Raw genomic sequence first — 26,929 nt, forward strand, 5'->3', positions numbered from 1 at the left:
TTGGCTGCATTTGCAAGACTTGCATATTTTCCTGGGGGTGGGTGGATGGAGATGAGTGAGATTAACTTCCAGAAAGAAGAGGCAGATTCTTTTGCTAGCAAGCAGCATCTACTCTTTTAAAAGCAAGCTAAAACTTTAAGTTGGAAAGGTTAGCAGCAGACAAATGGTAACCTGAGACTAAAAGGCCTTTGGAATTGGGATTTGCATTTGGGAAATGACAGTGTTTATATTAATCTATCAGTGAGGAATGTAGGATACAACTTTCGCTGGTAAAAAGAGTGGCATGTTTTCACTCCTGCTGGTTGCCACGGCAAAGTCCGATTTGTTCATCAGAGATGCTCTAAAGCTGGGCTGGAGTCTGTGTGGCCCATAGCCTAAACCTGGCCCACAATCTGCTCTTGTAAATAAAGTTTTATTGGAATATAGCCATTCCCATTCATTTACATATTGTCGGTGGTTGATCCGGGGCAACAACAGCAGAGTTAGTAGTTACAACAGAGAGCGCCTGGCTCACAAAGCCTAAAATATGTACTTACTTTCTGGCCCTTTACAAAAAAAGTTTGCTAACTCCTGCTCTAAAGAATTATTAAAATTGTTTCCCAAGATCATAGCCTTGGAGCTTCAGCACCTTTTAAACTCTTTAGCATAAATACTGACGTTAGAATGCAGTAAACATTTTCTTCAAGAAATTTGTGAACAGGACCCAGCAGGGACAGAGCTGAGAAAATCCCTCTGGCTGGGGAGATGGATGTTTGTTGGGAAGGCTTTGTAAGGAGAAGGAAACACATCCTGGGGAGGGTTCAGGTTTACTAAAAAGCCTCATGCTTCTCTTTGATAATAAAAAAAAATGTGTGGCTACTTGGTGTCATGCTGTTAAGGTTTAGAAATCCAGAGTTCCATGGCGTGAGAGGAAAATTGCTCCCCTCCCTTTCCAGCCTGTCACCATGGGCAGGCTGTGCTGGCTCTCAGATGCTCTTCTGCATGCAACTTGAGAGCTTGTTAAGTAAAGTGAGCAATGTCAAGGCCAACTGCAGGGATGAGGTAGGCCCAGCAAGGGAAGTCACTGCAGCTGAATGATCGACAAAGCTGAGGGAACCCTCCTTTTCCCTCCTATACTCAGGAAGTAAATACGTCTGATCGAATATCACAAATGTTGATTGTGGGGCTAGTGGGGGCATACCTTGATGGTCTGCATTAATGGTGCTCAACTAAGGTCAATTCTGTCCCTCAGGACAGAATTAGCAATGTCTGAAGACATTTTCAATTGTCCCAGTGGGGTAGGGGAGTGCTATTGGTGTCTGGTGGGTAGAGGCCAGGGATGCTGCTAAACATTCTACATTCCACAGAACAGCTCCAACAACAAAGAGTTATGAGGCCCAAAATGTCAATTGTGCTAAGAGACTGGGAACCCCTCACTGAATATGAAAAGAAGGCCTTGTTGTGACCTTTAAGGAGCTTACAGTTGGGATGGGGGAGGGAGAGACAATCAGATGGAAACTATATAAAGTACAATATGTTCGGGGCAGAAGAGAGTTGCCTATAATCTGGGGGTAGTTCTACTGGCCTAGGCCAGTTCTTTGGGAGATTATTATGTGGTACATAGAAAAAGGCTTGGTGCTTAGTGGTCATGAGTTTGGAAAACAGTGGGCTAAGGGAGGTTAAACACCTCTCTTTAGTGCAAAGCTACTCCTTGACTTTGATACGGTGATGTGCAGCATGACATTTTGAATGCTACTGGAGAAGCTTGCAGTACAAGTTCACATTCAGTGGGCTGCAATTTGAGAAATGTTAAAACTGACAATCTCAAGGATGCATTCCAGCAGCAAAAAAGAGAAAATGACCCTAAGGGTGCTGCAGGGAATAAATGAGGTTTTCCCTCTCAAAAAAAATTAAATAAATAAAAATAAAAATGGGTGGTTTTGTTTTGCATTTTATTCACAATCAGTAATATTCTCTTGCTTATCCCTTTTCAGAGCCAGGCACGAGGAACCTGCTTCTTTAAGAAGTCAGGCACTAGGCAGTATCAGGGGTTGACAGGTGGGGAGTGAGAACAGCAGGGCTAGAAGTGGAAGGAGGAGGAAGAGGCAGAAAGTGAAGGAAATCCTGGCATGGAGGGACACGGAGGAACCTGACTCTTCAGTGTCCCATCTGACCTTCTGACCTCCCCAATAATTTCCATAAATAGAACTAGATGAGGAGGCTGCCCATAGCTTTTTCGGTTAATGTGGAATTTCAGGATGCTAATTAGAGAGGCTGGGAATGCAAAACATTTCAAAACAAAAAAAAAAGTTAACAGATCTGAGATGTTCTTTGAAACTGTGTCGACACAATTTCCCCTTTTATTCACACTCTTCATGTGGCCAGGCACATTTCTGGGACTTTATACATGAGGGATACACCCCTCTCACCCCATCCCACTCTTTCCAGGTGCCCAGATTGTAGAAGACACAGGCACACCCCAGAATATCCTCAACGGTATTAAAACGGTCATTTCTGCAATCTGTCATTGGTAACCTGAGACTGAATTCTGTCCTGTGACGATTAGTTGATGGACTTTCCTATTAAACCAGGTTGGCTGGCACTTTGGTCATTTAAAGGTCTTTCAAACAATTGAGAGTTTTAAAAAGTTTAACAGGATTTCCCTCCTAAGCTTCCGTGATGTTACTGCTTCAATTTGAGTCTAATTTAAGTCCCTATTTGAATTCTTCAAACCAAGTCCCTATTTGGATTCTTCAAACCAAGGACACTTGATATGCAGGACCTATAAGCTTCAATCTGTATTTCTTCACTTGATGTTCAAATCATTTGTACGACGACAAGGAAATGGAAGGATTAAAACAATACTAAGAGACTTCTGCTTGTAGCCATGAGAAACAGGGTCCAGAATTGTCCTCTCTTCCTAAACAACTGGAAAACCAGAAAAAAATCTACCAAACGACCATTTTCAGATGTTTGACAGCAGGCAGCACAGGATTGTGATCCTTGAGAGAAGGGGAAACCGATTTAATTGACTCGGTGGGTGCATTTAGATAACATTTTCTCCTGACTCAAAAAGTCTAAAAGGAGACATCCTAGCTGTCTTCAAATTGCTGAGGAGGAATCCACGCTGTTCTGAAATTCTAAGGGAAGATTCAGGACCAGTGGGGTTGAAATGATAAGGAAGTTGACTTTTCCAGGCCGGAAAGAGCTCAAATGGCCAAAACAGAAATGCGGAGAAATCCTCCTAGGAGTGTTTAAATTATAGATGGATTTTTTGCAGGGGATAGAAGCCTGAGTTACATGACCTTGAAGGTCCCTAGCAACCAGAAGACGATGCGAGCTCCTCTGAGGTTGGGAACTGTCAGGGAATGGAGTCAGGGAACACAGTTCTGCTCTGAAAGCTCATAGCCCAGTGTACTGCAGAACGGTTAGGAGCATGGGATTGGGATTCACGCAGATCTGAGTTCAAATCCTGCCGTTTGGTAGTTGTCACCCCATTGCCTGCCTTCAGTGTCCTGATCAACGAAATGGAGATACCTAATACCTACCGCTTTGGTTTATTTCAACATTTAAATAAAAAAGATTTCATTCGGTTCATGAGTAAGTAGTTATTTTTATAATTCCCATCTCATAATGGAAGTCAGTACTGCTGCGAAAACACCTTCCAAACTTTGTTCCCCCACTGAGGGCCCAAGGCAACACTACAGCAGTGATGATAAAAACTCTTTCTTTGCTATGTGCTCCACAGAACTTAACTTTCCTCTCCCAAGGCTGCAGGGACAGTCTCACAGTCTATTCCCTGCACAACTCTAGAGGTGCTGTCCACATACATGCTGACATGAGTGCTGCCCAGGGACTGTGCAGTGTGGCAGCCTCACTCTTGTCCTCAGAATCATCAGTGGAAAAAAAGAAAGAAAACATCTGCAAATCCAACTCCAGCTGGATCTTATGGTCCTCCCGTGCGGATATGAATACCAGGTCCTGGTTTTTAAGTACTGTGGACAGAATGACCTCTCTTTCTGTCCCAGGGGTCACTCTAGACCAAAACCCATCAACAGCGATGTTAGTGCAGTGCGGGGAGATCAATCCCATCCACCAAACCTTAAGGCATACCCCAAATGCACAAGGGACCAGCTAATCTCTGCCTGGGTCTTTCCAGAGCAGTTCTTGCTGGGCTGGGCTTGGTGGACTCTACCTTGAAATGGTTTAGGAAGCGCTAAACTCCTTTTTCACATCTTTACTCCCTCTGCCACCCTCCCCCAAGGACTTTTTTCATGTTTCTGAATTGGACCAAGCAGGAGTGCCTTCCCTCTGCAGCCATCCTTCCCTGACAACGCATACAACCAAAGCAGTCTCAGTGAAGAAAGCAACCAGGGTTCCCCGAGAGGACAGCCAAGTAACAAAGGCAGATAGGGACCCTCCTGACAAGATCTGTTACCTCCATGAATGTGGCTCGAAGCCCGAACATGTCCCCTTGCATCCCAAACATGCCACACCTCTTGCTGACTGCAGCTGGCCCAGGGACATCTGGAAAAGGAACAGAAAAGAGGGTGTTTTCCTTCCAAACATCTTGGACCGGAGATGCTTGACCTCTAAAAGACTTGGCATGCTGGCAAAGGGACTGTGTTGGGTTCAAAGGGCTTGAGATCAATAAGCCATCACAAACTGTTTACCAGGAACTGAGAAGACCAAACGGGAACATGGAATGGGGCCAGAGGGTAGGCAAGTGTGGAAGGGTGGGGCTCTTCCCAATAAGAATGCAATGGGGGTTCTTTCCCAGCCTCCAGTGCTGTTTCAAAACAGCAAGACTGGTTGGAAACGCCCTGCTGTGAGTGACCATCTATCTGTTCCATCCCCCACCCTCACCCACTCTCACTTGTCACTGGAATGGAATCTCCAATGAGTGTCTCCTCTCCCTCATTTATTTGTGATTTATTGATAGAATGTGATTAAACCAAAGCTACAGGCACAAACAAACGTGCATGCTGCCAAATGTTTATAGCTCCAAGCATAACTTAAATATTTTGCTAAAACATTGAAAAATCACATGAACACTTAAAATGTCCTTTGGAAGGAGAACAATGCATGAGACAGGTTTTATTACTTGTTACCAGCCAAAGGTACCAAAAGTGCATTGGCTCCTGCTGCTGAGGTGTTTAGACCCAAATGGCATCTTCGAACCAGAAGCATCACCTGGGAGCTTGCCAGAAATACAGACCATTAGACCCCACTCCAGCCGGTTTGAATCAGAATCTGTACCTTAACAAAATTCCCAGGAGATCTTCATTACATTAACATTGGAGAAGAAGTGGGTTAGTAATATGGATCTGCTGACTGAGAAACTTACCCAGCTCTCCACTGGGGTTGGGGTGGGGACGACTTGGTACAGGGATGTACTTTATTATGATTTCACCAGAAGCAGGGCTCAATCAACTAGTAATGTAAAGGGATAAGCTTCTTATCCAACAAACATACCATTTATTTAGCATCTACTATGTACCAGACACAGGAATACAATATAAGACTCAGGTGTGCCCTAGTGGAACTCACGGTTAGCTAGGCGGATATGGAGAGAAAAACACATTCATCTCCTGCTCCTGTAAGGGGCAAGTCTGAGGTAAAGGAAGCTGCCTGTTGTGTAGTAAAAAAGGCACGGATTTTGGAGTTTGAGAGACTTGGATTCCAAATTGAGCTTTTCAACTTATTGGCTGCATGGCCTTGGACATACTGAGCCTCAGTTTCCTTACCTGCCAAATGGGTACAGAGATAATATATGTAACATACAGGACCACATTAGGCACTAGAAAGGGTAACTGTTCTTATTTTGCCACAGATTTTAGAAGCACAAAGGCAGGTGCTAATAAACTCATATGGGAAATATGAGTTTATTAGAGCAGATTACTTCTTCTTAGAGGAAGTGACTTTGGATTTGGGCTGTGCAAGATGGACAGACAGAAAAGGGGAAGGAGACGCCTAGCAGAAGGAAGAAAATGTGCAAGGTAAAAAAGGTATGAGTAGGGTATACAATCTGAGCATGTCCTTTGGATGCTACTAGTGTACTCTCCTGGCATTTAAGAGGGGGAAAAAAAAAACAAGCAGTGAAACTTGTGAAGCCATCCTCATTGCCAGTGGTAGAATTCAGACATATGGAAAGAGACAACTGTCCTTCACAATACTTCTCTTCTGTACCAAATCTTCCTAAAATAATGCCTCCCTCCCTGCCTTCTATTTGGTCACTGCTGTTTACACCATGTCCCCACACACTCTGTCATTTTGTTCAGTACATATTTACAGCTTCAGGGAGTGAGAGCCATGTTGCACATATGTGGAGTGTGGAGGGAAGCATGTTTACATTTAGGCCTATTCAATGCTAGAGTCATGTGAAAAGTGAAAATTGAGACAACACCCACTGCTAACTCATTCTCCTAAGCTGGGGAGCTTTCATTCACAGACAGGACTTTGCTCCCTAAAGCCACTGGCATATAACCTTGCTCATTTCCACCTCTCCTTCTTGACACCTTCAGTTCTCCTAGTTGAAATGCAGTGATCTTTACACACTTAAAATTGGAGGCATTCAAAGTTTATTTTGGGAGATATACAACTTGTGAATAAGGCTTCATTGTTGGACCATTTCAGATATACTCAGAGGGCTGGAAACTGGAGAGGTAGGTGGAAGCATTTCCAAGTGGCAAAGCACCCTGCACACTTCAGCTTTATTGTTCTTCTAATGAGAGGCTGATTTAACCCTCATTCTACAAGGGGATTAGTTCTGATGCTTGGCTTGGAGAGTGGAGCTGCAATTTGCTTGCAAACTCAGAGTTTGATTTAGAAATAGTGACGTAGGTAGCATAGCAGGGCAGAGCAGAGCACTGGCTGGTGATGCAGGGGTCTGGCCTTTGGGTGCCAACTCTGGCATTTATTAGCTGTGTAACTGGAGACGAGTCATTTCCTTGCCCAGCCTAAAGCATCTCCTCTGAAAAATAAGGAACTCGCCTGCACTGGGGTTGCCCACATTCTGTTCTGCAGGATCCTCACTTGGTGAGATGTTACAAAGTGGTTCCTGGTTGGGAGTGGGAGAGGGAATTACCTGATCAAATACAAATGGCAGGCACTGGATGTGTAGAGGCTCCCAAGCCTTTAACAGGCCAGCCTACGCTAGAAGCAAGAAGTGAGGTAGAGAGCAAGCAGATGTTTTGGGTTTGGAGACCCAGGCTTTAGTCCTGGGTTTTAGTGCCAGTTTTCCCCCTTTCCTCTGCTGTACTTGGGCAAGTAGGCTTGTTGAGTTCCAGGCTCCTGACCCTGACCTGCGTCATGGGGATAACAAGAATGCAACCTGCCTTGCAGGGTTACCAAGAGGTTAAATGGGATGCTGCCTGAAAAGGGCTTGGCACACACTTATTAGGCACTGAGCGTTCTTTGTCGTTGTTGTCATTAATTACATCTTGTGAAAAAAAGTTTGAGAGACCCTGAATTAGATGTTCTCAACGCATTTTTTTTTCTAGCTTCAAAATGCTAGGGGACTTCAGAGGAACTATTTTTTTCTAAATACACATCCTCTGTACTTTCTTATTCCCTACTTTTATGACATGTAAAAAGAGTTGCCTCTCTGACTAGGTTTTCCTACAAAATGTAAAAACAAAATAAGCTCACACATGTCCCATACTTAATGATAAATTCATTAAGCGAGGCCATCCCTAGCCCTTTGCCCTTGCGGTGCTCTGCTACCCATCACCTGAAGAGAATCGACGTTAAAATCTCAACAAGCACAAAGAAAGCCCCATGCAGTCAGGCAAATGAAGACGCAGGCAGTCTGGCCTAGTTGGGCAAGAACGCTAAACTAAATGGAGGTTCGGGAAGTAGAGAGTTGGCCCTGGTCTCCATTGGCTAGTGGGACGGTTTCCATGGCAACAGAAGTATGTGGGAGAGAAAAATAAATGGCCTTGCAAGGAAGAAATTGATTCAGGTCATCAGGCCACACTTGCAGCTAGTTTCCTGGCTGACTGTTTAATGTAATAAATAGTCATTTGTCTACTGCATGCCATTCATCCAGAAGCCAGACAGACCCCACTATCTTCAACACAGAGAAAACGATCTTGTTTACTGAGGAGGGGAAAACATCAGTCAGCCACAGTTCCAAGTGAGATACTCTGGTTTATAAACAGTAGGTTTTTCTGATGTGGGCTCTGTCTCTTGAAAGACGGCACAGTGTCTCACAGTAGCTGAGAATAGAAGAGTTTAAAAGAAACCATCACTTAAAAAAAGGTTTCTTGGAATGCAGCATCTGATCTGTCCTTTCTCCCGAGAAGAGGAAGAAATGTTTTGACGATTTTATTTGGCTCGGGTTAGTAGGATGTGGTTCATCTGATATTATTGTGAAACTGAATGGTGGCAGGGACTTAAAAGGACTTAGATCAGACCAGGAGACCCCTGGGGATGCAAGGAGCAGGGGCAACTCTCAAGCATTTGCCTTCAGGTGAATCTCAAGGGAAGTCTTAGAGGGAAAAAAATGTCACCAAGAACAATGTAGGGTTGAGAGGAAGAGGAACGTAAAAGAGAAAATGCAATCGGGAATTTAGGGATGAGCATGGGATTTGGAATTAGAAAATGGGGGTTCTCCTTCCAGCTCAGCTTCTTCCTCATGGAGTAACTCAGTTTCCTCCTCTGAAAAATGAATTATCCCTGCCCTTTCTTTGTCTCAATAGGGCTGTTGTAAGCAGCATGTAACATTAAAAGGCAGTAAGTTGAAATAAGCATTTACCATTGTTAAAAAAATAATTAGATGTGGTGGCTCATTCCTGTAATCCCAGCACTCTGGGAGGCTGAGGCAGGGGGATTGCTTGAGGCCAGGGGCTCGAGACCAGCCTGTGCAACATAGTAAGACCCCCCATCCCTACAAGAAAACAAAACAAAACAAAACAAACTAGGTGTGGTAGTATGCACCTGTAGTTCCAGCTTACTTGAGAGGCTGAGGCTGGAGGATAGTTTGAGCTCAGCAGTTTAAGGCTGCAGTGAGCTATGACCATGCACTGCACTCCATCCTGTCCCCCCGGCCCCCCAGAAAAGTATTTAAAACTCAGATGTAAGGCAGAAAGGTGAGTGGCACATCCTTTCAATGCCATATGGAGGCAACATGACACCGGGTCTCCTCATCCCCATAGGATTATCTAGAGAAATTTACTTTGCTCAGCTCCGAGACTTGGTGAAGTAACATGTTAACTTGCAGATCCTGGTCCAATAGAGATACAAACAATTTCTGTCCTTTCAAAAAAGATAACCTCAAATGTTATAGTTTACTGTTCTGGAAGACATTAACCAGTTTTGTAACTAACCCATCAATCTTGTCCTAACATTAAACTACCTATAAATACCTAACTCCTCGAGAGCTTTTTAAACTGGCCTAAACATCATACAGGTTCCTTAGAACACAATCTTTGTTACATTTCACTTCATATTTGCACAAAAGTCGTGATTCTACCTTTTTGAAAGTTGTATCTTAGTACTATCACATGCTCAAATGATGACCCACAGGTTTGCTTTCTGAGGTGGTACGTTCCAAATTGACACAAAATTCTATTCAAAGCAGACTTGTCTTTTACTGGTTAAGTTCTATAAGTATAAATGTTATTAAAGATTATTGGTCAACATGACTTGTTATTTAAAACAAACCCTCCCCTAGGGGTTCCAGGAGAGAAACTGGAGTGAGATGGGTTGGGTGGAATACAATTATGGGAAGGTCTGGGAAGGGACTGGAATTGTATTTAAAAATATGACCCTGAAACTACTCTACCACCATGAACAACCCCAATAATAACGGCTTTAGAGTTTATAAAGTGATTTTACTTAGTAATTCTCTTATTTAATAATATGACTTCCCATTGAAGTATAATTATTATCATCATTATTCCCAGTCAATGGATGATGAATGACCTTGAGTCTGAGAGTGGAGAAGCAACTTGCCCATCCAGATGGTCTCCACTGGAGCTCCTTTGAAGGCAGTGGTGGTGGGGTATCCTAAGTCTACCTTTTCCTATACGGGCCTTTAATCAAAAGTGTTTTATCTTTCCCAGTGATCATGATCATAGTTAACATTTATTGTGTACTTCCTATATGCCAGGCACATGCCAAACATTTTATGACATTTCATTTAAGCTTCTTGACAACCTTATGAGATAATTTCATTAGCCTCATTTTCAGATAAGGAAACTGAGGCCCAGAGAGGTTAAGCTCTTCTTCAAGATTCAACAGCTAGTAAGTGGTGGAGCCAGGATGTGAAACCAGGCAGGTCTTACATCAGAATTGTGCTCTTATCCAATCTGCTATCGCACTTTCCACCAAGGACACCGCACTTTACAGTTTACAAAGTACATTCACATCCCTTATCTCAGTTGGTTTTCACAATGATCTTAGGAAGTAGGTATTTTACATTTTGCTCATGAGAAAAGCCCCTAGAACTGACAGAATTTGCTCCTAAGAATGTAATTTATGCACATATTATTGCAACCCAGAACTCATGACTTCTTACTGTCCCAGGAGTCTCCAGACCCTAGACAGCACTCCTAGGAGTCTATCTCTGACTCTGGGCATTGGACCAGTTGGGTTCAAAAAGGAGGGACAGTGTGTCTGCAGGGGTGAGGGGTGCTGGAAAGGTTTGGGCTGGGAGTAGCAGGACAAGGTTTAGACACATTCACCTTGGTCCCAGGCTTTCTACCACTTGCTCCTGTTCTGTCAATAAACTAAAATGTAGATGTCCAAGGCGACAAATAGACTTCAAGTGCAGGTGGGGAGTCAATGGCTAGAGGAGAAAGTGAATTAGAACCTCAGGCAAAATTTGTGGGAGAAAAGTGACAGGATATTGACTTCACTTAGTTTGTCTGCTGCCTCCCTAGAAGCCTGAAAGGCCAGAGACTGTGTACGCTGAGGACCAGATCTAGGAGCTGGAGCTCACATTGGGACCCAAGTTGTGCAGATGCCTGGATGGACAGTAGCTTAGGGGACTACATGTTGAAAACTACTACCTAGAAACTGTTCTCACTTAAAAAATAGCAAAATCCATGCTAATTAAGAAGCAAGTCATTTCTGGGTTTATTCCCAACTCTTCATAAATCTGTCTATATTAAGGATACTAGTGCCTGTCTCATTTTGAAGTCATGCTGAATCACTTTTAAAGGAATAAAGGTTGCTGGATGTTAGATGTCATGGGGCTTCCACAATGTGGCCCACCTCACCTATCCAAATTTGTCTCTATTTCCATATTATTTACTGTTTTCCACCCAGATTCTCTTTCCAACCACCTGAGCCTCTTGCAGAACTAAATCCACACAAACTCTGGGATTTTGCTCATGCTCATCTAAACCGCAGAGAGTTTCAAACCTGCCCACTCCTTAGAGTCCATCTTTAGTCCCATCTTTTCCATAATCAAAAGGAATAACAGTAGCTGTAAAAGGACTAGAATATGTGGTTTTCCAGGCACTGTGCTAAGCCTGACCTTGTGCAAATCTTACAACTCTATAAGGCAGGTATGTTGCAGTGGTTCTCAAGGTGTGGTCCCCAAGCAGCAGCACAGCAGCACAGCAGCAGTGAACCTGTGAGCACTGCAAATTCCCAGACCTCACCCCAGACCTATGAAATCAAACATTCTGCAGGTGGGGCCCAGACAGCGCTGTTCAAGTCCTCCAGGTGATTTTGATAAACAATTAAAGTTTGAGACCACTGATACATTGTTAGTGCTTCTAGGTTGCATATGAGTTAACTGAAGGGTAACTGTCCTGGTTTGCACTAGACTGTTTGGTGCCTAGGATGTAAAAATTTTTAGTATAAAAACCAGAAAAGCCTGGGAAAATCCAGTCTCTCTAGTTAAGTGTGGCTCAAAGGGGTCAATTTAAAGTGCTAGAGCTTAGATTTGGACACAGGTATTTGAATTTCAGATCCACATTTTAATTTAACCCATGCACTACAGTTCCATGCCCAAAAGCCTCTTCCAGATATTTTGGGGCCCTCACAGGTTTTTCTCAACTCACACAAATGTAAAATTACAAATGCAATCAGTGCTAGGAAGGAGAAACAGTGTGCCATGAGATTGTCCTTTAGCAGGGGATTTTGCCTGGTCTGGGTGTGTGAGGAGGGCAGTGCTCCTCAGATTAAGTAAACACTCTAATTAGCATAAAATCACATGGGATCTAGCTCAAATGTACACTCTGGTTCAGCAAGTCTGGGGCAAGCCTGACATATAGTTCTACCCACCTCCCAGGAGAAGCCATTTCTGCTGTCCCAGGGACCACACTTTGAGTATCGAGGGGCTACAACAGTGGTTCCCTAACTTGTCTGCAACATTAAACTCTCCTGGGGATCTTTTAATGCTTCCAAAACTTGGGCTGCACTCCAGGCCAATTTTGCCACAATCTCTGGGGGTTGATTACAGGCATCAGTATTTCTGGAAGTTCCCAGGGGATGCCAATGTTCAGACAAGTTTGGGAATCATTTGATCTCACCATTGTAACTTCAACTGTTCCAACTTGGACTTTCAGGCTCTCAGCTCATTGGTTTAATAATCTCCCTTCCTGGACCTTTGCGCACTGTTGGGAGGAATGTAAATTGATACAGCCATTATAGAAAACAGTATGAGGTTCCTCAAAAAATTAAAAGTAGAACTTCCATACAATCCAGAAATCCCACATCTGGATATATACCCAAAGGAAATGAAATCAGTATCTCAAAGAGATATCTGCATTCCCAAGTTCACTGCAGTGCTACTCACAATAGCTAAGATATGGAAACCACCTAAGTGTCTGTCAACAAATAAATGGAAAAAGAAAATGTGGCACACACCCCCACATACACACACACAAACACACACACACAATGGAATGATATTCAGCCTCAAAAAGGAACAAGAATAATGCCATTCATGACAACAGGGATGAACTCGAGGACATTATACTACGTGAAATAAGTCAGGCACAGAAAGACAAATAATGATCTCATTTAGAAGTGGAATCTAAAATAGTCAAACTCATGGAAACACAGAAGAGAATTTTGGTTGCCAGGGGCTGAGGACTGAGAGAAATGGGGGGATGTTGGTCAAAGGGTACAAAGTTTCAGTTAGGCAGATTGAGTAACTTCGGGAGATCTAATGTAAAGCATCATGACTACAGTTAACAATACTGTATTCTATACTTGAAATTTGCTAACAGAGTAGATTTTAAGTATTCTCACCATGTAAAAAAATTAGTTTGATTAGTTCACAATGTATATGAATATCAAAACATTAATTTGGGCTAGGCTCAGTGGCTCACACCTATAATCTTAGCACTTTGGCAGGCCAAGCGGGGAGGATTGCTTGAGCCCAGGAGTTTGAGACCAGTCTGGGCAACATAGTGACACCACATCTCTACAGAAAATTAAACAATGAAGCTGAGTGTGGTGGTTCACTTCTGTGGTCCCAGCTACTCAGGAGGCTGAGGTGGGAGGACTGCTTGAGCCCAGGAGGTTGAGGTTGTAGTGGTCTGTGATTGTGCCACTGCATCCAACCTGGATGACAGAGGGAGGCCCTGTCTCAACAACAAAAACAACACAAATCCATCAAGTTGTACCTCTTAAAGACATACAATTTTTATTTGTCAGTTATACCTCAATAAAGCTGAAAAAAATTCCCTTTTCATACTCAGCTTGTGGACCACCATTCCTTACAAGGAGAGTTTTTTATAGCAAGTCTGGCTTTTGTTGTTGTCATTTCAGCATCAGCCCTGGCACAAGCCTGCCCCACAGGTTCTGGTGCCAAATGCAGTCATTCTCTTAACCAGACCGAAGGGAAACCACAGCCCTTCCTCTTCCTCTAAATTTCACTGGCTGGCTGACTCCTCTCTGGGGCGCTCATGGATACTGAGATTCTCTGCCCCGCCTTAGGTGAGGGGTGGTCCCCAAACCCTCCCCAACTCCAGGTGGAAGCTTGGACTGAGGAATTCCACTAGACGAAGGGGCCCAACCTGGGAATGTGCAACACTCAAATGGTTGCAAGCTGCATGGGAAGTCTTTTTTTTTTTTCTCCTTAAGAAGTATGATTTTTCTGGGGAGTGGCCTGGCAGGGAAGGCTTTTTTCACTTTCCCACTTAAGAATCCTGGGGTCTATACCTACTATGTACCCACAAAAATTAAAAGTTAAAAAAAAGGAATACTGGGGTCTTGACAAGGGTCTGGACTTCTTCCATTGTTTGAAGCTCCCAAGAATTGAAGCAAGGACTTGCCAAAACAGGGTTACACAATCTTAACAGGGTAATGGAATCAACATACTTACCAGTATGATCACTGCCTGTCCATAACTTAAAGTCTACATTTGTTGCCCTTCCTGAAAGTAAATCCTCTGCCTGACCTCTCTTCCTGAGACAGGTCCTGTGTGTCACCAGAGGAGAAGGCTGGGGGGTTGGAAAGCCAGGGATGCTGAGGGAAGGGGAACAATGACTCTTTCCAGTCTATTTGCTCTTAAACATTAGGGTGACTTTTTGCATCCTATTCCATAATCTATATTTTTTTCTGTTGTAATGTAAAACAAATGTTCCCCATCTTGCTCCCTCCAATCTTAAAGCAGAACTGCTGCTCCGTGTTTATCCTTTGGCTTCTTGCTCACTCATCTCCCCAAGCTTTGGGAAGCCCCACGCTAGGGCTTTAGGCTGTGGCCAAGAGAATCCTGTCTTCCCAAGTATGATATGAAAGAGTGAGACTTGCAGCCCACTTTTATGGCAGAAATCAACCAAAAAAACAACTTGGATAAAGTGCATCCTAAAACCACAGTGAGTTTCACACAGACAGCAACAAAGACCTCATCTGTATTAGGGGTCATATGACAGATGCTCTTTAGGGAGCTGTGTGTGCTTGTGCATGTGTGCGCGTGGGTATGTGTGTGAGTGTTTGTGGGTGTGTGTGTTCAGATCTACCATTTCTATTCCAGGGTTGCTCCTTGGGCATTCCTATTCCTCTGTCTGGACAAGCACAAATGTGAAGAAATCCCTTTAATTTAGGGACTCTTTTCCTGAATTGTGTAATGAAGATAAAAATGCACAGACTAAACAACTTGAGATGAGTCCTACTGATCTAGTACTTAGAATTCTAGGGATGGAAACTTTTGTTTTGTTTTGTTTTTAAAAATCAATACTATTTAAAGCAACAGAATGAGAACACAATTGGTGGATAATGAGTTGATGCCAGAAGTGCCTGAATCAGCAGCACTTCAGGGTAAAGATTCCATGATATTTCCTATTACATGGTTTGTGTGTGTTAAATTTATCTCATGGACTGGTTGTAATTGGAAGAGTCAGATGGATTTATCTCGTGATGTCAGGAGTTTCTGGTGTCCCAAATAAAGTTTTAAGCAAATGCTGAATGAAAGAATAGTTTTCACTCTCTATGTCAAATGATATATTCTCTTTAATTTTTAATTTTTAAACATCAATTAAATTGTTCGATCATTCCTTTTTTTCCCCCTCTCAGGATTAGTTTTTCCAGGTTCAACTCTAGGGAAAATTTGGGTTTGGGGCAAAATATACCACGTTCTCCTTAATGTCCCTCTCTCTCAACATGTCATGTCTAATGGGTGAGATTAAGTTAAAATCAGGGTGGTCACAAATGAGGAATAAATTCACAGAAGCCCAACGTGCCAAGCTGGAGCATGTGAGAGGCTGGAGCGAAGCATGGTAGTCCCAGACCCTTTGGGGAACTGTTGAAAGGGAACTGTTGCTCCTGTGACTCCCACAGCAGCTGTCCCTGAAGTCTCTGTTCCAATCACTGTGTTCAGGCTCCTTGAGGAACAGAACCCTGGGGCAATTCTGGAAAAGGCTGGCCAATTCCTCCTATCACCTCCACAGGGCAGACTCTGACTTTCCTAGACTAGATACCCACTCTCCTCCCCGCTGCAGTCTCCAAGCCACCATGGATGCCCTTTCATGGAACACTGCTGAGCTTGTAATCACTTGTGTAGCTCTGCCTTCCCCTCCAGGGGAAGGGATAATTGGAGACCACCAAGGCTCACATCATCTGTGAACAAAAGGGGTTAATCTGGCTATAAAAACAGAGTAGAAAAGCAAATCCATATGTGGAAAGGGAAATACAAAATGAAAGCTTTCTCTGTTTAAGACCTTGCTCTTGCCTCCCCTCACCCCATCTCTGCTAGCCAAGTTTCACTGATTTGAGAATGGTTCCAGGAAAGCCAAAATACCCAGAGCCTGGGCCATGAAAGAAGTAAGTGTATAGAAGCCTGTGCTTCCCTTTGAGGGGTTGGGTGTTGGTGGTGGTTCTAAAACTGTACTCCACCTGAGAAGCTGACCCCACCATCTGCATCTTGAAAAACAAAAACAAAACAAAACAAAACAAAAACAACTCTCCTTCTAATTAAGAATCCATTACTGCAATCACAGTTCCCTCGGTCATCTGGTCTACCAACCGAATCTACTAGCATTGTCTACCTATCATCACAGTATCACTTGGCATAAGGGAGCAGACACTGTGAGTGCTGTGCTAGCCAAGATAGGAGACTATCTGCTCCTTTTTCTTTTTCTTCTGTCTGCCTTTTGGATAATTTTACTCTTTTGTATTTTTAGCACTTCCATCAAAAATAGACGAAGAGGTGATAAGACTCAACTCAGCACATTTTTCAAGGGTTTGCAACTCTTGGAACAGCCTGATGTGAGGGACATTTGGACAGAGGAGCTGTAAGCAATTCTATACAATCATTCGCAGGCTGGGCTCCTTCTCCCAGTTGGCATGGGTGATAGCCTTTGAGAAGGGGAAGCATGGAAACAGTCACAGGATCTCTCTTTTATCTGTCAAAGGGGATGGAGTTGGGGTCACTTTGAAAAACAGGAGTATGGAACAAGGCAAAAAGTTCCAAATTCTAAATTCAAAGATTCATTGCTGGGTGACTGGATCTGTGTGATGGCGCATGGAACATCTACGAATCTGGCAGTCCTGGCCCAGGACATGGACTCCTTGTTGAACATTCTGTTGGCAGGGCGAACACGATGATGACCGAGGGGGAAAGGAAAACAGCCTTTTTGGCTGCCAGCTTCTTGCTTCTTGCTGATGTTTACATGCCATTGTATCCAAAGCAGGCCCACAAATCTTATGTATAAGGGACCCCACTGGACTGAAGTGATAGGATTTTTAAGGCTGAACTAATATTTTCCTTTGACACAAGCTCCCTTTGAACTAGCTACAGATACTGCCCAGGCTAATGTGAATAGTGAATTGTACAAAGGCAGACTGAGAAAACCAGCTAAGAGGCAAAACCATTCTCTGCTGTTTATTTCAGAATTGTCCATGTTTCTAGAAAAGTCAACCTGTTATTTGAGGGGCTACCTGCTTAATTCAGTCAATGAGAGGATGGTCCTCTGATCTCCTTCCATTTGTGGACTTTTTATGAATCTTTTGAGATCACTCAGAGTCCCAAAAGGTAGGCATTGTTTTAATTGCCTATGAAAGGGATTCCTATAGGGCAAAAGTTGACCTGGCATTTCTTGCCAAACTAAATGCTTCCAGAGGTTCCAACACAATCGTTTTTTCTCTTGGAGTTGTCTTTTTCTTTTCCTAGGTATGTCCTGCCAGCCTTTGGGAATATGTAGTAAAGTCACCAGCATCACTATGAGCCAGAAGTTATCCAACTCCCCTGGGAATCTTATTTAGTGATTTACCAAGTAACTTGAGGGAAATCAAGATAGAAGAAAATAAGGTCCCCATGGGGACCCCTTACTCCCCTCCCACCCCACCTTTCCTAAATTAGAACAAGCTGTTGGTGTCCCCAGGCCAGTGTCTTCAGGTCACACTTGGAAATTAAAATCTAATTGGTTTTGTGGTGCTTAGGTTTCCGCCCTTAGCAGATTCCTTCTCAAGGATACATCTGTAAGCTTGAGGTCAGCAATAGCTACTTATTATACCTCCCCAGTTTTATAAGATGCCCCTGATTTTAGCAGCCTGATGTCTAAGAATGTCATCCTGAAGGAATGTCATTTGGTGTGTGCGTGTGTGTGTGTGTGCGTGTTTGTGCATGCATGTATCTGAAATCCAAATTTGCAGCACTACTGATCTTTCCAAGGATAACACACGTTTATTGGAGTTAATTTTGGGGAGACATAATAGGGGAGACATAACACACCAAGTTGGTGGATTTTTAATCTTGCCTGTCTGAATCTTAGTATCTTAAAAGGAAATGTGTTGTATAAACGTACAGCACTGTTATTAAAAGTCTTAAGGCTTTGCTTATGCAAATACTTCCTGCCGGGAATCTCACAGGAATTCCTGGGTTAACTTTCATGACAATGGAAGCATTGACACACACACACACACACACAGTCACACACAGCACACACACACGCGTGTGCGCAGATGGAAAAGGATTTCCTTCAACCAACATTGGTGCCTTGATGGTAAAATATCACATGTGTTTTAGTGTAGTGCCTTCAGCAAGATGTTTTCCTGGTTTTAAACCAAGCATCCTTCTTACAAAAGACTTTTTCTTTTTCTTTTCTTTTTTTTTTTGCTATCATATGTTTTTAAAACTAACACTAAATACACTTTTTGGTTCAGATGTTTTATCCTTTCCTTGATTTTCCCCCACATAATGATCTAACTGTACACACTATATATAGCTGGATTCTGCATGTAAGAAAGTCATAGATCTTTAGGACTAAAAGGAACTTAAAGAGTATTTAGGTCACATTTTTCTAAGCTCAGTTTTATGAAACAAATTAGTTGCAAATAATTCACTTTCAAGGTCTTGTTTTTCAGACTCATTTGCCACAATTCAAATGTAAAACAGAACTACAGAAGCCAAGTTACTTTCCAGAAAATTATCTCTTGAGTAAATTTAGAATTATTCATTTAACCATATGTCCCAGGAAAGATGCCAAATTCCTGCATACCTCTGAGCCTGCCCACATACAGTTCCTTCTGTTTACACCATTTCTCTCTCCCTTCACCTAACAAACTTCTATTTATCCCTCAGACACTCCTATCATATGGTCTTAGAAAACCCTGTACCTTTTATTTTGTAGTATCCACCATGATGATAATTATTTAATTATGTATATAACTCTTCAATGTCATTGTTTCCTGCTAGACTGTAAGCTCTATGAGGGCAGGGTCCCTTTATGTCTAGTTCATTGCTCTGTTACCAGTGTCTAGAATAATGCCTTACACATAGTAGCTCCTCAATAAACCTTTATATAAAACACCTTAATCTATGCTTTATCCATGCCTTAATCTATGCTTCATCTACGCCATCATCTATGCTTCTTGGCACATCAAATCTGGTATATGTTAGATATCCTGCATCTGAGTTTGATGCCCAAAAGGGGAGCTGGAAGGAAAGAGAGCCACCCTGTTTTCCTCTGGTTTTCAGGATCCTAGCCTCCTGTGGTTATGCCAGCCCCTCTGACTACCCCCTTCTCTGCCTTCCTCAATAACTTTCTTCTCTCCCCAAGGTTTTCCCACTGGCTCTTCTCCTCTCTTCTTAGAATCTACTTGTAGTTTCAACTATTCTCTCCAGCTCTCATCTTTATCTCCAGGAGTGTTTTCAGTTCCTGGAATCTCTTCATGGATAAACAGATGAGACTGCTAACTCACTCTCTCTCTGTTTCTCCTATGTTTCTGGTATCTTTGCCTATCCAGCCACCCAGACCTGACATCTGAATCCCAGTCAACTGCTCAAGGCAAAGAGACTTGGAAAGAAATGCTGTCTTCTTGCTGCAGAACCCAGTTTTCCTCATCAAGTCGTCCGTTCCTAGTTTGTGCCATCCCTTGTGTGGTGTACTCAGGAGGCAAGAGATGACCCTCTGATGGGACAGCCAGTTTCTTGACCATCTGGAAGGTGACTCACTAGAGACAGAAAATCAGACTTCTCTAGAAAAACTCTGCTGCAGGCTTCTCTATGAAATAGAATACAGACAAGCACTGGGAAATTGTGAAAACTCAGGGCAATCAGTGAGTCAGTAAGCCTTGCAGCCTTTCCATGGCATTTCTGGTCTGGGATCATTGCTCTGGAATACCCCTTGATCCACTCCTGCCCTTGAATGATTTGCTGACAAAGTGTTGGGGGAACTCTGTGCATGTTGGAACTTAGCGTTGAACCTGAGCCCTGGCTACATTTTTACTACCTGTGTGAACCCTGGCAAGTAGTTTCCGCTCTCTGAACCTTTTCTTTTTTTCATCTTTAAAATTGATCATAATCCCTATGAGCTTCAAGAGGTGGTTGTAGAAATCAAATATTTTAAAGCATGTAAGATGCTTTGAAAACCAGGGATAATTAAACATTAGATGTTTATAAAACCTCATGTTCCTCCTTCATGAATTTTGTTCTCCATACACCATCTGTGTGATTGTTGACTTTTCTTTACACACACGTTTAAAAACATTTTTCTTGAAAAACATTATCTCTAAAGAGTATAAAAATTAGATGGTAACCACGACAAATGCAATAAATATGAATCATTAAATTCTAGCTAGGTATGATTGCCTTTTACAAGTTCTGAGCCTGGGAACTAATTGCCAATTGTTTAAAGTGAAGTTCAGCAAGTGTTTGGGATGATAAAGACGTTTTAGCATCAGATGGAGACTTCCTCCTTGACATAATCAGAAGAATGAAAGAACTGAAATGAGAGAAAGATGCTGACTAACATGGTTCAATGTTGTCAGTGCATGTCTGTGTGTCAACTAAATTCATCTTTGGACCAACAAGTCCATGACCCATACTTCTGGAACACTGCAAACATGTTAGATATAGATTAGAAATAGTACAGGTTGAGCATCCCTTATCCAAAATGCTGAGGACCAGAAGTATTTCAGATTTTGGATATTTTTCAGATTTTGGAATATTTGCATATATATAATAGGATATTCTGGGGACAAGATCCAAGCCTTAACCTGAAATTGTTATGTTTCATATACACATTATACACACAGCCTGGGGGGTAATTTTATACAATATTTTAAATAATTTTGGTGCATAAAACAAAGTGTGCGTACGTGAGGTACATGAGGTCAGGTGTGGAATTTTCCACTCAAGGCTTCATGTCAGCACTCAGGAAGTTTCAGATTTTAGAGTATTCCAGATTTTCATATAAGGGATCCTCCAGCTGTACAGAAGGAAAAGGAAGAGCTGTGGGTTGAACTGCCCACATTTCATTCACATTCACCATGACTAAGTACGTAACCATGGAACTTAATCCCTCTGGATCTTAGTTTACTCATCTGCAAAATGGGATGATTGTAAAATTCAGAAAAAATGATGTAGCACAATGCCTGGCACCTGGCCTGTACTTGGTAAGAGCAGTTACTATGCCTCATGCTAGAGTAAAGCCTCTGTTTTATCTTCACACATCACAGGTACGACATGGTTGAAATTTCTGGTGTTTTGGTTCCGAGGAGTAGAGGACGACTAACAACACTAAGGATAAAACTTGGGGTCATTTTTCTTACTAGTAAACTAAAGAGGAGAATTGCAGTGATTAAGTGGATCATTCATATTTTAAAAATATCAACCAACAAAGCAATTTCTCCCTGCAAAACTTCGAATAGACCTATCCACTCCTTCAAGAGTGCTGTGGTCAGCATGGTGTCAAGGGCTTGGCTAAAATTATAAAGCACTGAGAGGTGTTGATATTAAGCATTTTTTTTTTTTTAAAAAGGAGTGCCAACTCTAAGTCTTCAGGATAAGAAGAAATATGATGAATTCAAGGCCTTCTCAGAATTTCTTGCACTTCAAAGAGCATGTACTTGGCAATGATTCCGCCACTTTCCTGAGTTTGGTCAACGTGGCTGAGGAAAGGCAAAACTCTTAAAATCCACGCAGATGGAACTTTTCCACTGGCCCTAGTTTGGTATAAATATTCATCAAGGACTACAAACTTAAAGTAGATAGCTGTCTGAGTTATAAGAGGTTTGCACTAAATTTCAGCCAGTTTTCAGTCGTCCCTCCAGCTCTTGTCTCTCAGGAGGGCCAAGCCTCCTGAGATGCAGCTGCTGTTGTTCCGTGATCCAGGCCAACCGCTTCCCCAGACCATGGAAATAATTGGAGTTTGTTCTCAAGAGAAGTCCATCCAGAAAGAGAGAGCCTCGAGGTTCAGATGAAGGTTCAAGTTAGTTGTTTGAAAAGGGGAAATGAATCAAGGCCTGGCTTGTTCACCATCCTAATGCCCATCTTTCTGTAGACAAGCTTAAAGAAGGAGAATAAAACTTGAAAGCATACAAAAATTCAGGGTCTGGTTTGGTACACTGCCTTCCCCAGTTTCTCTCATTTTCATTTCCTTTCCATCTTAAGATTCCTCCTAAACACTACCAGGCAGTCTCCTACCCATTCCCCCCGCCCACTCCTACTTTGCCAGTTCTGATCTTGGTGCAGAATGGGAAGGGACCACACTGAGGGGAGATTGAATAGGTTAATGGCCTGCCCTCCTCTATTCCACAGCTGTTTAGTTTTTGTATCCTCTGCTCTTAGTGTCTCTTTCCTTCTTTCTAACCTCTCAGAATTCCTTGTCCCTGTCAGAAAGGAGAACAAAGCTGCTCTTATCTCTTGTGATGTCTTTCCTTCTGTCTCCTATTTCCCAATTCCATCCCACTCCCTTTTCTATCCATTAATATCACTGAGCCCTTAACATGTGCCACCGTTCCAGGGTACACCCAAAGGGGAAGAGGGAATGTCTCTGTTCTCAAGGAGCATAACATGGAGAATTTCAGCATAAACAGGATATGACGGTGCCAAAGTTAGGCAGGCAAGACAGTCACTGCAGATGCTTCAGGGCCATTCAGAAAATTAAACGTGCGTGCAGCGGGAGAGTAAGTCCACACTAGGAGTTCACAGAACAGCGAACTTAGTCAGAACTGATGGTTTTATGGAGGAAGGCACTGAGGAAGGGGTGGGATTTGGGACCATGGAGGAGGAAACTCTCTCAGCATGCCCACAAGGAAGAAAAAGTATGTTCAGGGAATGAGTGACAGGTCTGCCTGGGGCAGCAGAATGTTGTAGTGGAAGATGTGGCTGAAAAGGGACCCATCGCATAGAAACCTGGATGCCAGGCTAAGTTCAATGGCAAGATTTGAAAGGGTTCCGGTGGCAGCTCCTAGAGACAAAGTTCTCCCTTAACGTGACACCTCCAGGGGGCTGCAGGAACTCACTCTTCATGCTTTGCCCTCACATTGGTCTGCTGCCTGGATACATATCACTTTCCAACTGTTTATCAAATACTGTCTCTATTATTATCTAATAGTACTCCAAAGGAAAACTTACATGCAGTAAAAATGCACCAATCTCCAGTATTTGCTCGATTACTTTATATGTATATCCCATGTGACCATCATCTAGATAAACATGTAGAATATTTTCAGTGGCCCACAGAGTTCCTTCAGGTCCCTTTCTACTCAATAAACACCTCTTCTTATAAAGGTGGTCATTATTCTGATTTCTATCACTGTTGATTAGTTTTGCTTGTTTCTGAACATCGTAAAAATGAAATTACATGGTGTGTATTCCTTTGTGTCTGGTTTATTTTTCTGTCTAACAGGTTTAAAATTACCCATATTGTTACATATGTTAGATATTCTGTTTTATAAATATAAAACGATTGGTTTATCCATTCTCCTGTTGATGGAGATTTGAAATATTTCCAAGTTGGGTCTGTAATGAATAACATGGCTCCAAATATTCTTGCCCAAGATTTTTTGTGAACATCTGTGATCCTTTCTTTTGGACATATACCTAGAAGTGTAACTGTTGGAATACAAAGTGGATATATATTTAACTTTTTAGATACTACCAGACAGCTTTCCACGGTGGTTGTATAATTTTATATTCTCCCTGGCAACGTCTGTGAGTTCCAGTTGCTCCACATCCTCTCCAGCACTCTGTCCTGTTAGTATTTAATTTTACCATTCTGCTGGGTATGTGACACTGTCTCATTGTGCATTTGTTTTTCTATAATGAATAATGATGTTGAACATGTTTTCCTATACTTTTAGCTATTCAGACATCTTCTTTTGTGACATGCTTATTCAAGTCTTCACCTGTTTTTTAAAAATTGGATTTTTAAATTGATTTGTAGAAGTTATTTATATATTCTGAGTACAACCCAGATCGATCTATCTATCTATCTATCTATCTATCTATCTATCTATCTATCATCTATCTATCATCTATCTATATACACAAATATATATACACACACACAAATAAATATTCAAAATGAAGGTCAGAGTGTCTATTTCTTGGGTTTCTTCCCACTTTCAGGGAGACCTGGTGTCAGCTCTTAGTGGAGTGAGATGGCAGCAGACATGCCCCAGGGTTTGTCTGGGGATCAGTATATATAAATACTGCAAATATTTTATTTCTGTGGATTGCCTTTCACTTTCTTAGTGGTATCTTTTCATGAAAGCAAGTTCATTTTGATGGCCAGCCTTCATAGTTATTTATTGAGTACTGCCTCCAGAGGAAAAGATACAAGCATGCAAAATTTGATTACCCTCGTACTGTTCTAGCATTCCACAGAGTAATAAGTGATGACAACTTTACAAACTATTTTTTAAAAGTTTTGGATATTACCTCTATTTATCAAGCATTTCCTCTTTGCCTCCTTAGCCTTCTTTGATTTTGTATACATCCCTCTCTTCCTTTTTTCTTTGAAAGTCAGGTGCTATGCATGTATGCATGTAGAACAGTGCTTTCTTGAGTGTTTATGACATGGGTTTGGAGTTCTCTTGGTGCTTTAATGCTGCCTAGCACCTCTTTCTTGCCATGATTTCTCACATTAAAAATCCTCTTGCAAGAAACAGGATAGCTGGTGGCACAGAAGGGCTTCCCTACCTGAGTGAGGCCAGGGGAGGGAACTATCCTAGCCAGGTGGAGGAGCTGGCACAAGTAACAAGACGGATCCCCAGACAAACCTTGGGGGATGTCTGCTGGCCATCTCACTCAGCTAAGAACTGACACCAGGTCTCCCTGAAGGTAGGAAGAAACCCAAAATACAGATGCTCTGACCTTCATCCTGACCAATATGTAGGACTTAGTAGGTTAACTGGGACTGGGACTTCAGAAAAAAATGGCCATTACCTCCTTGAATCTGCCAAGGAAATAAAGAAAACCAGTAAGGAGAAGTTACATAGAGAGAAATTTTAGCTCAAAATAACAAAGAGCTTTCCAATAATTAGAGAAGTTTAAAAAATTAGACATCTTCAGGAGGTGTGAGTGTTCCACAGTGGTATTCTGACAGCAACTGGCTGCCCAGCTCATCTGATGTTTATGTGGAAGTGGTTCTACACAACACAGTTTTTAAAAGTCTTTCTGAACTTGAAAGGCTATAGTACCTTGAATTCTAATCCTACCTCTCCCACTAACTAGCTCTGTGACCTCAAGCAAGTCATCTGGCCTTGCTGGGTCTGTTTCCTCATCTGTTAAATAAGGCAGTTGACCTAGAGAATCCCTAAGCCTCTTCTTACTTCTTAAAAGTTAATTTTAATTGCTGAAATATACAGTACAAACATTATTCAAATAAATATAGGACGATTTCCCTTGTGATGGTCCAATTCTGGGCTGGGCTCATGGAAATGTGCAAGGTGGGTGATGACAGCCATTTTAATTAGCTGGGAATCTCATTACAAGGTTGTATCTTCCCCATGGGCTACTGAGGTCTGTTGGCTCTGTAGGAGGACAGATTAGAGGAAACAAAGCTTTTCCACCAAATCTTGCCCTTTCTTCATGTCCTTGCAAATGCAGGGATGATCACCATAATGTTATTTTTCAGATAATTGCCAAGGAATCATCTGGGATTTTATTTTTCTCTGTTTAATGTACCATGTACAACTGACAAAAATCAAGGACAATCATCTTAGCGGCACTGAGATACCCAAGCCATGTATGTTTCATTTCAATGCATCACCTGCTCTAAAATATGGCAAGAAGGAACTGACATTTTCAGACCAAGTCAGAAATCGAAGTAAAAACTGTGTGAAAGAAATTGTTTTGATGCAAGATTCCAGATCTTGTTAACCAAGTTCCCATATTTCAGAATGCTGTTTTGCTTCCTCACAGTTCATCAAAAAGTCCTACTTGCGATTTCTTTTCCTCTTGTTATTAAATGGCTTCAGAGTGAAGCTCAGAGTGCACACACATGCTATGGTCCTCTGAATGGTGTTTTCATGTTCTGCTCACATGTGCCATGTGCTGGATCTCACAGACGTATATGTGTGTGCACACACGTGTGTGTTCCTTTCTTTCCATATATATTGCATATATTTGGTTACCTTTTTTTCCTGCTGTCAAAACACAAACCTGTATCTTCCTGCAAAAATTCAAACTCAACCAGGAGGAGTTTTCTGGATCGCCATTGCAGGGCTTGGGAGAGCCTCAAGTCACTACCATGAGAAGTTTTCTACGTGCAGCCTGACAGGCCTTGCTATCCTGTCACCCCAATGGGTTTTGCTTGAGAGGAAGAGGAACAGGTTCTCAGATGAGAAGATAAAAGATGTGCATTTGTGGCTGGATGAATACAGTGGAATGTATTTCTCCACAGTCCAAGATGGGTGATATTCCCCAAGTTGGAAATTGAATAGAATGGAAAATATGGGTGTCAGATTTGGAAGGTATAAAACTGGACTGTGGCCTGATCCTAACAGCTCATTCATCCTCGTCTTTCAACGCTCAGCTCAAATGTCCCCTCTTTGGGAAGCCTTTCTTGACCTCCCCAGGTAAGATTAAATATTTCCTCTTCTGATCTCTCTCAGTCCCACACATGTACCCCGATCAAGGTCTTCAGGCACTGCCATGATTCTTTGATGATTTGATTAGGCTGTTCCTTTTCTGAGACCATCAGATTTTAAAATTCCTCTCCTTTTATTTCTCCGTTTCCCAGTTCAGTCCCTGGCATATAATATTTGTGTAATACGTGTTTGGACAAAATAAATTCTTAGAGTTAGCCAAATCAAA

At 42.3% G+C, this 26,929-nt stretch overlaps 1 protein-coding gene across 4 annotated transcripts in view; it reads right to left on the reverse strand.

Annotated features, from left to right (window-relative positions):
- The window catches only part of LMCD1 (LIM and cysteine-rich domains 1), a 78,860-nt gene that overhangs the window by 42,272 nt on the left and 9,659 nt on the right, over positions 1–26,929 (reverse strand). For 3 of the 4 annotated variants that reach the window (XM_012000640.1, XM_012000642.1, XM_012000643.1), the window contains exon 2: positions 4,418–4,506. The exons of the other annotated variant lie outside the window; for it this stretch is intronic. In XM_012000640.1, coding sequence (XP_011856030.1) covers positions 4,418–4,506 — 89 coding nt within the window. The remainder of the gene's footprint in view (positions 1–4,417; positions 4,507–26,929) is intronic. 4 annotated transcript variants of the gene reach the window in all.

Source organism: Mandrillus leucophaeus, unplaced genomic scaffold (assembly GCF_000951045.1).
Source record: "Mandrillus leucophaeus isolate KB7577 unplaced genomic scaffold, Mleu.le_1.0 Scaffold637, whole genome shotgun sequence".
Taxonomy (NCBI): domain Eukaryota; kingdom Metazoa; phylum Chordata; class Mammalia; order Primates; family Cercopithecidae; genus Mandrillus; species Mandrillus leucophaeus.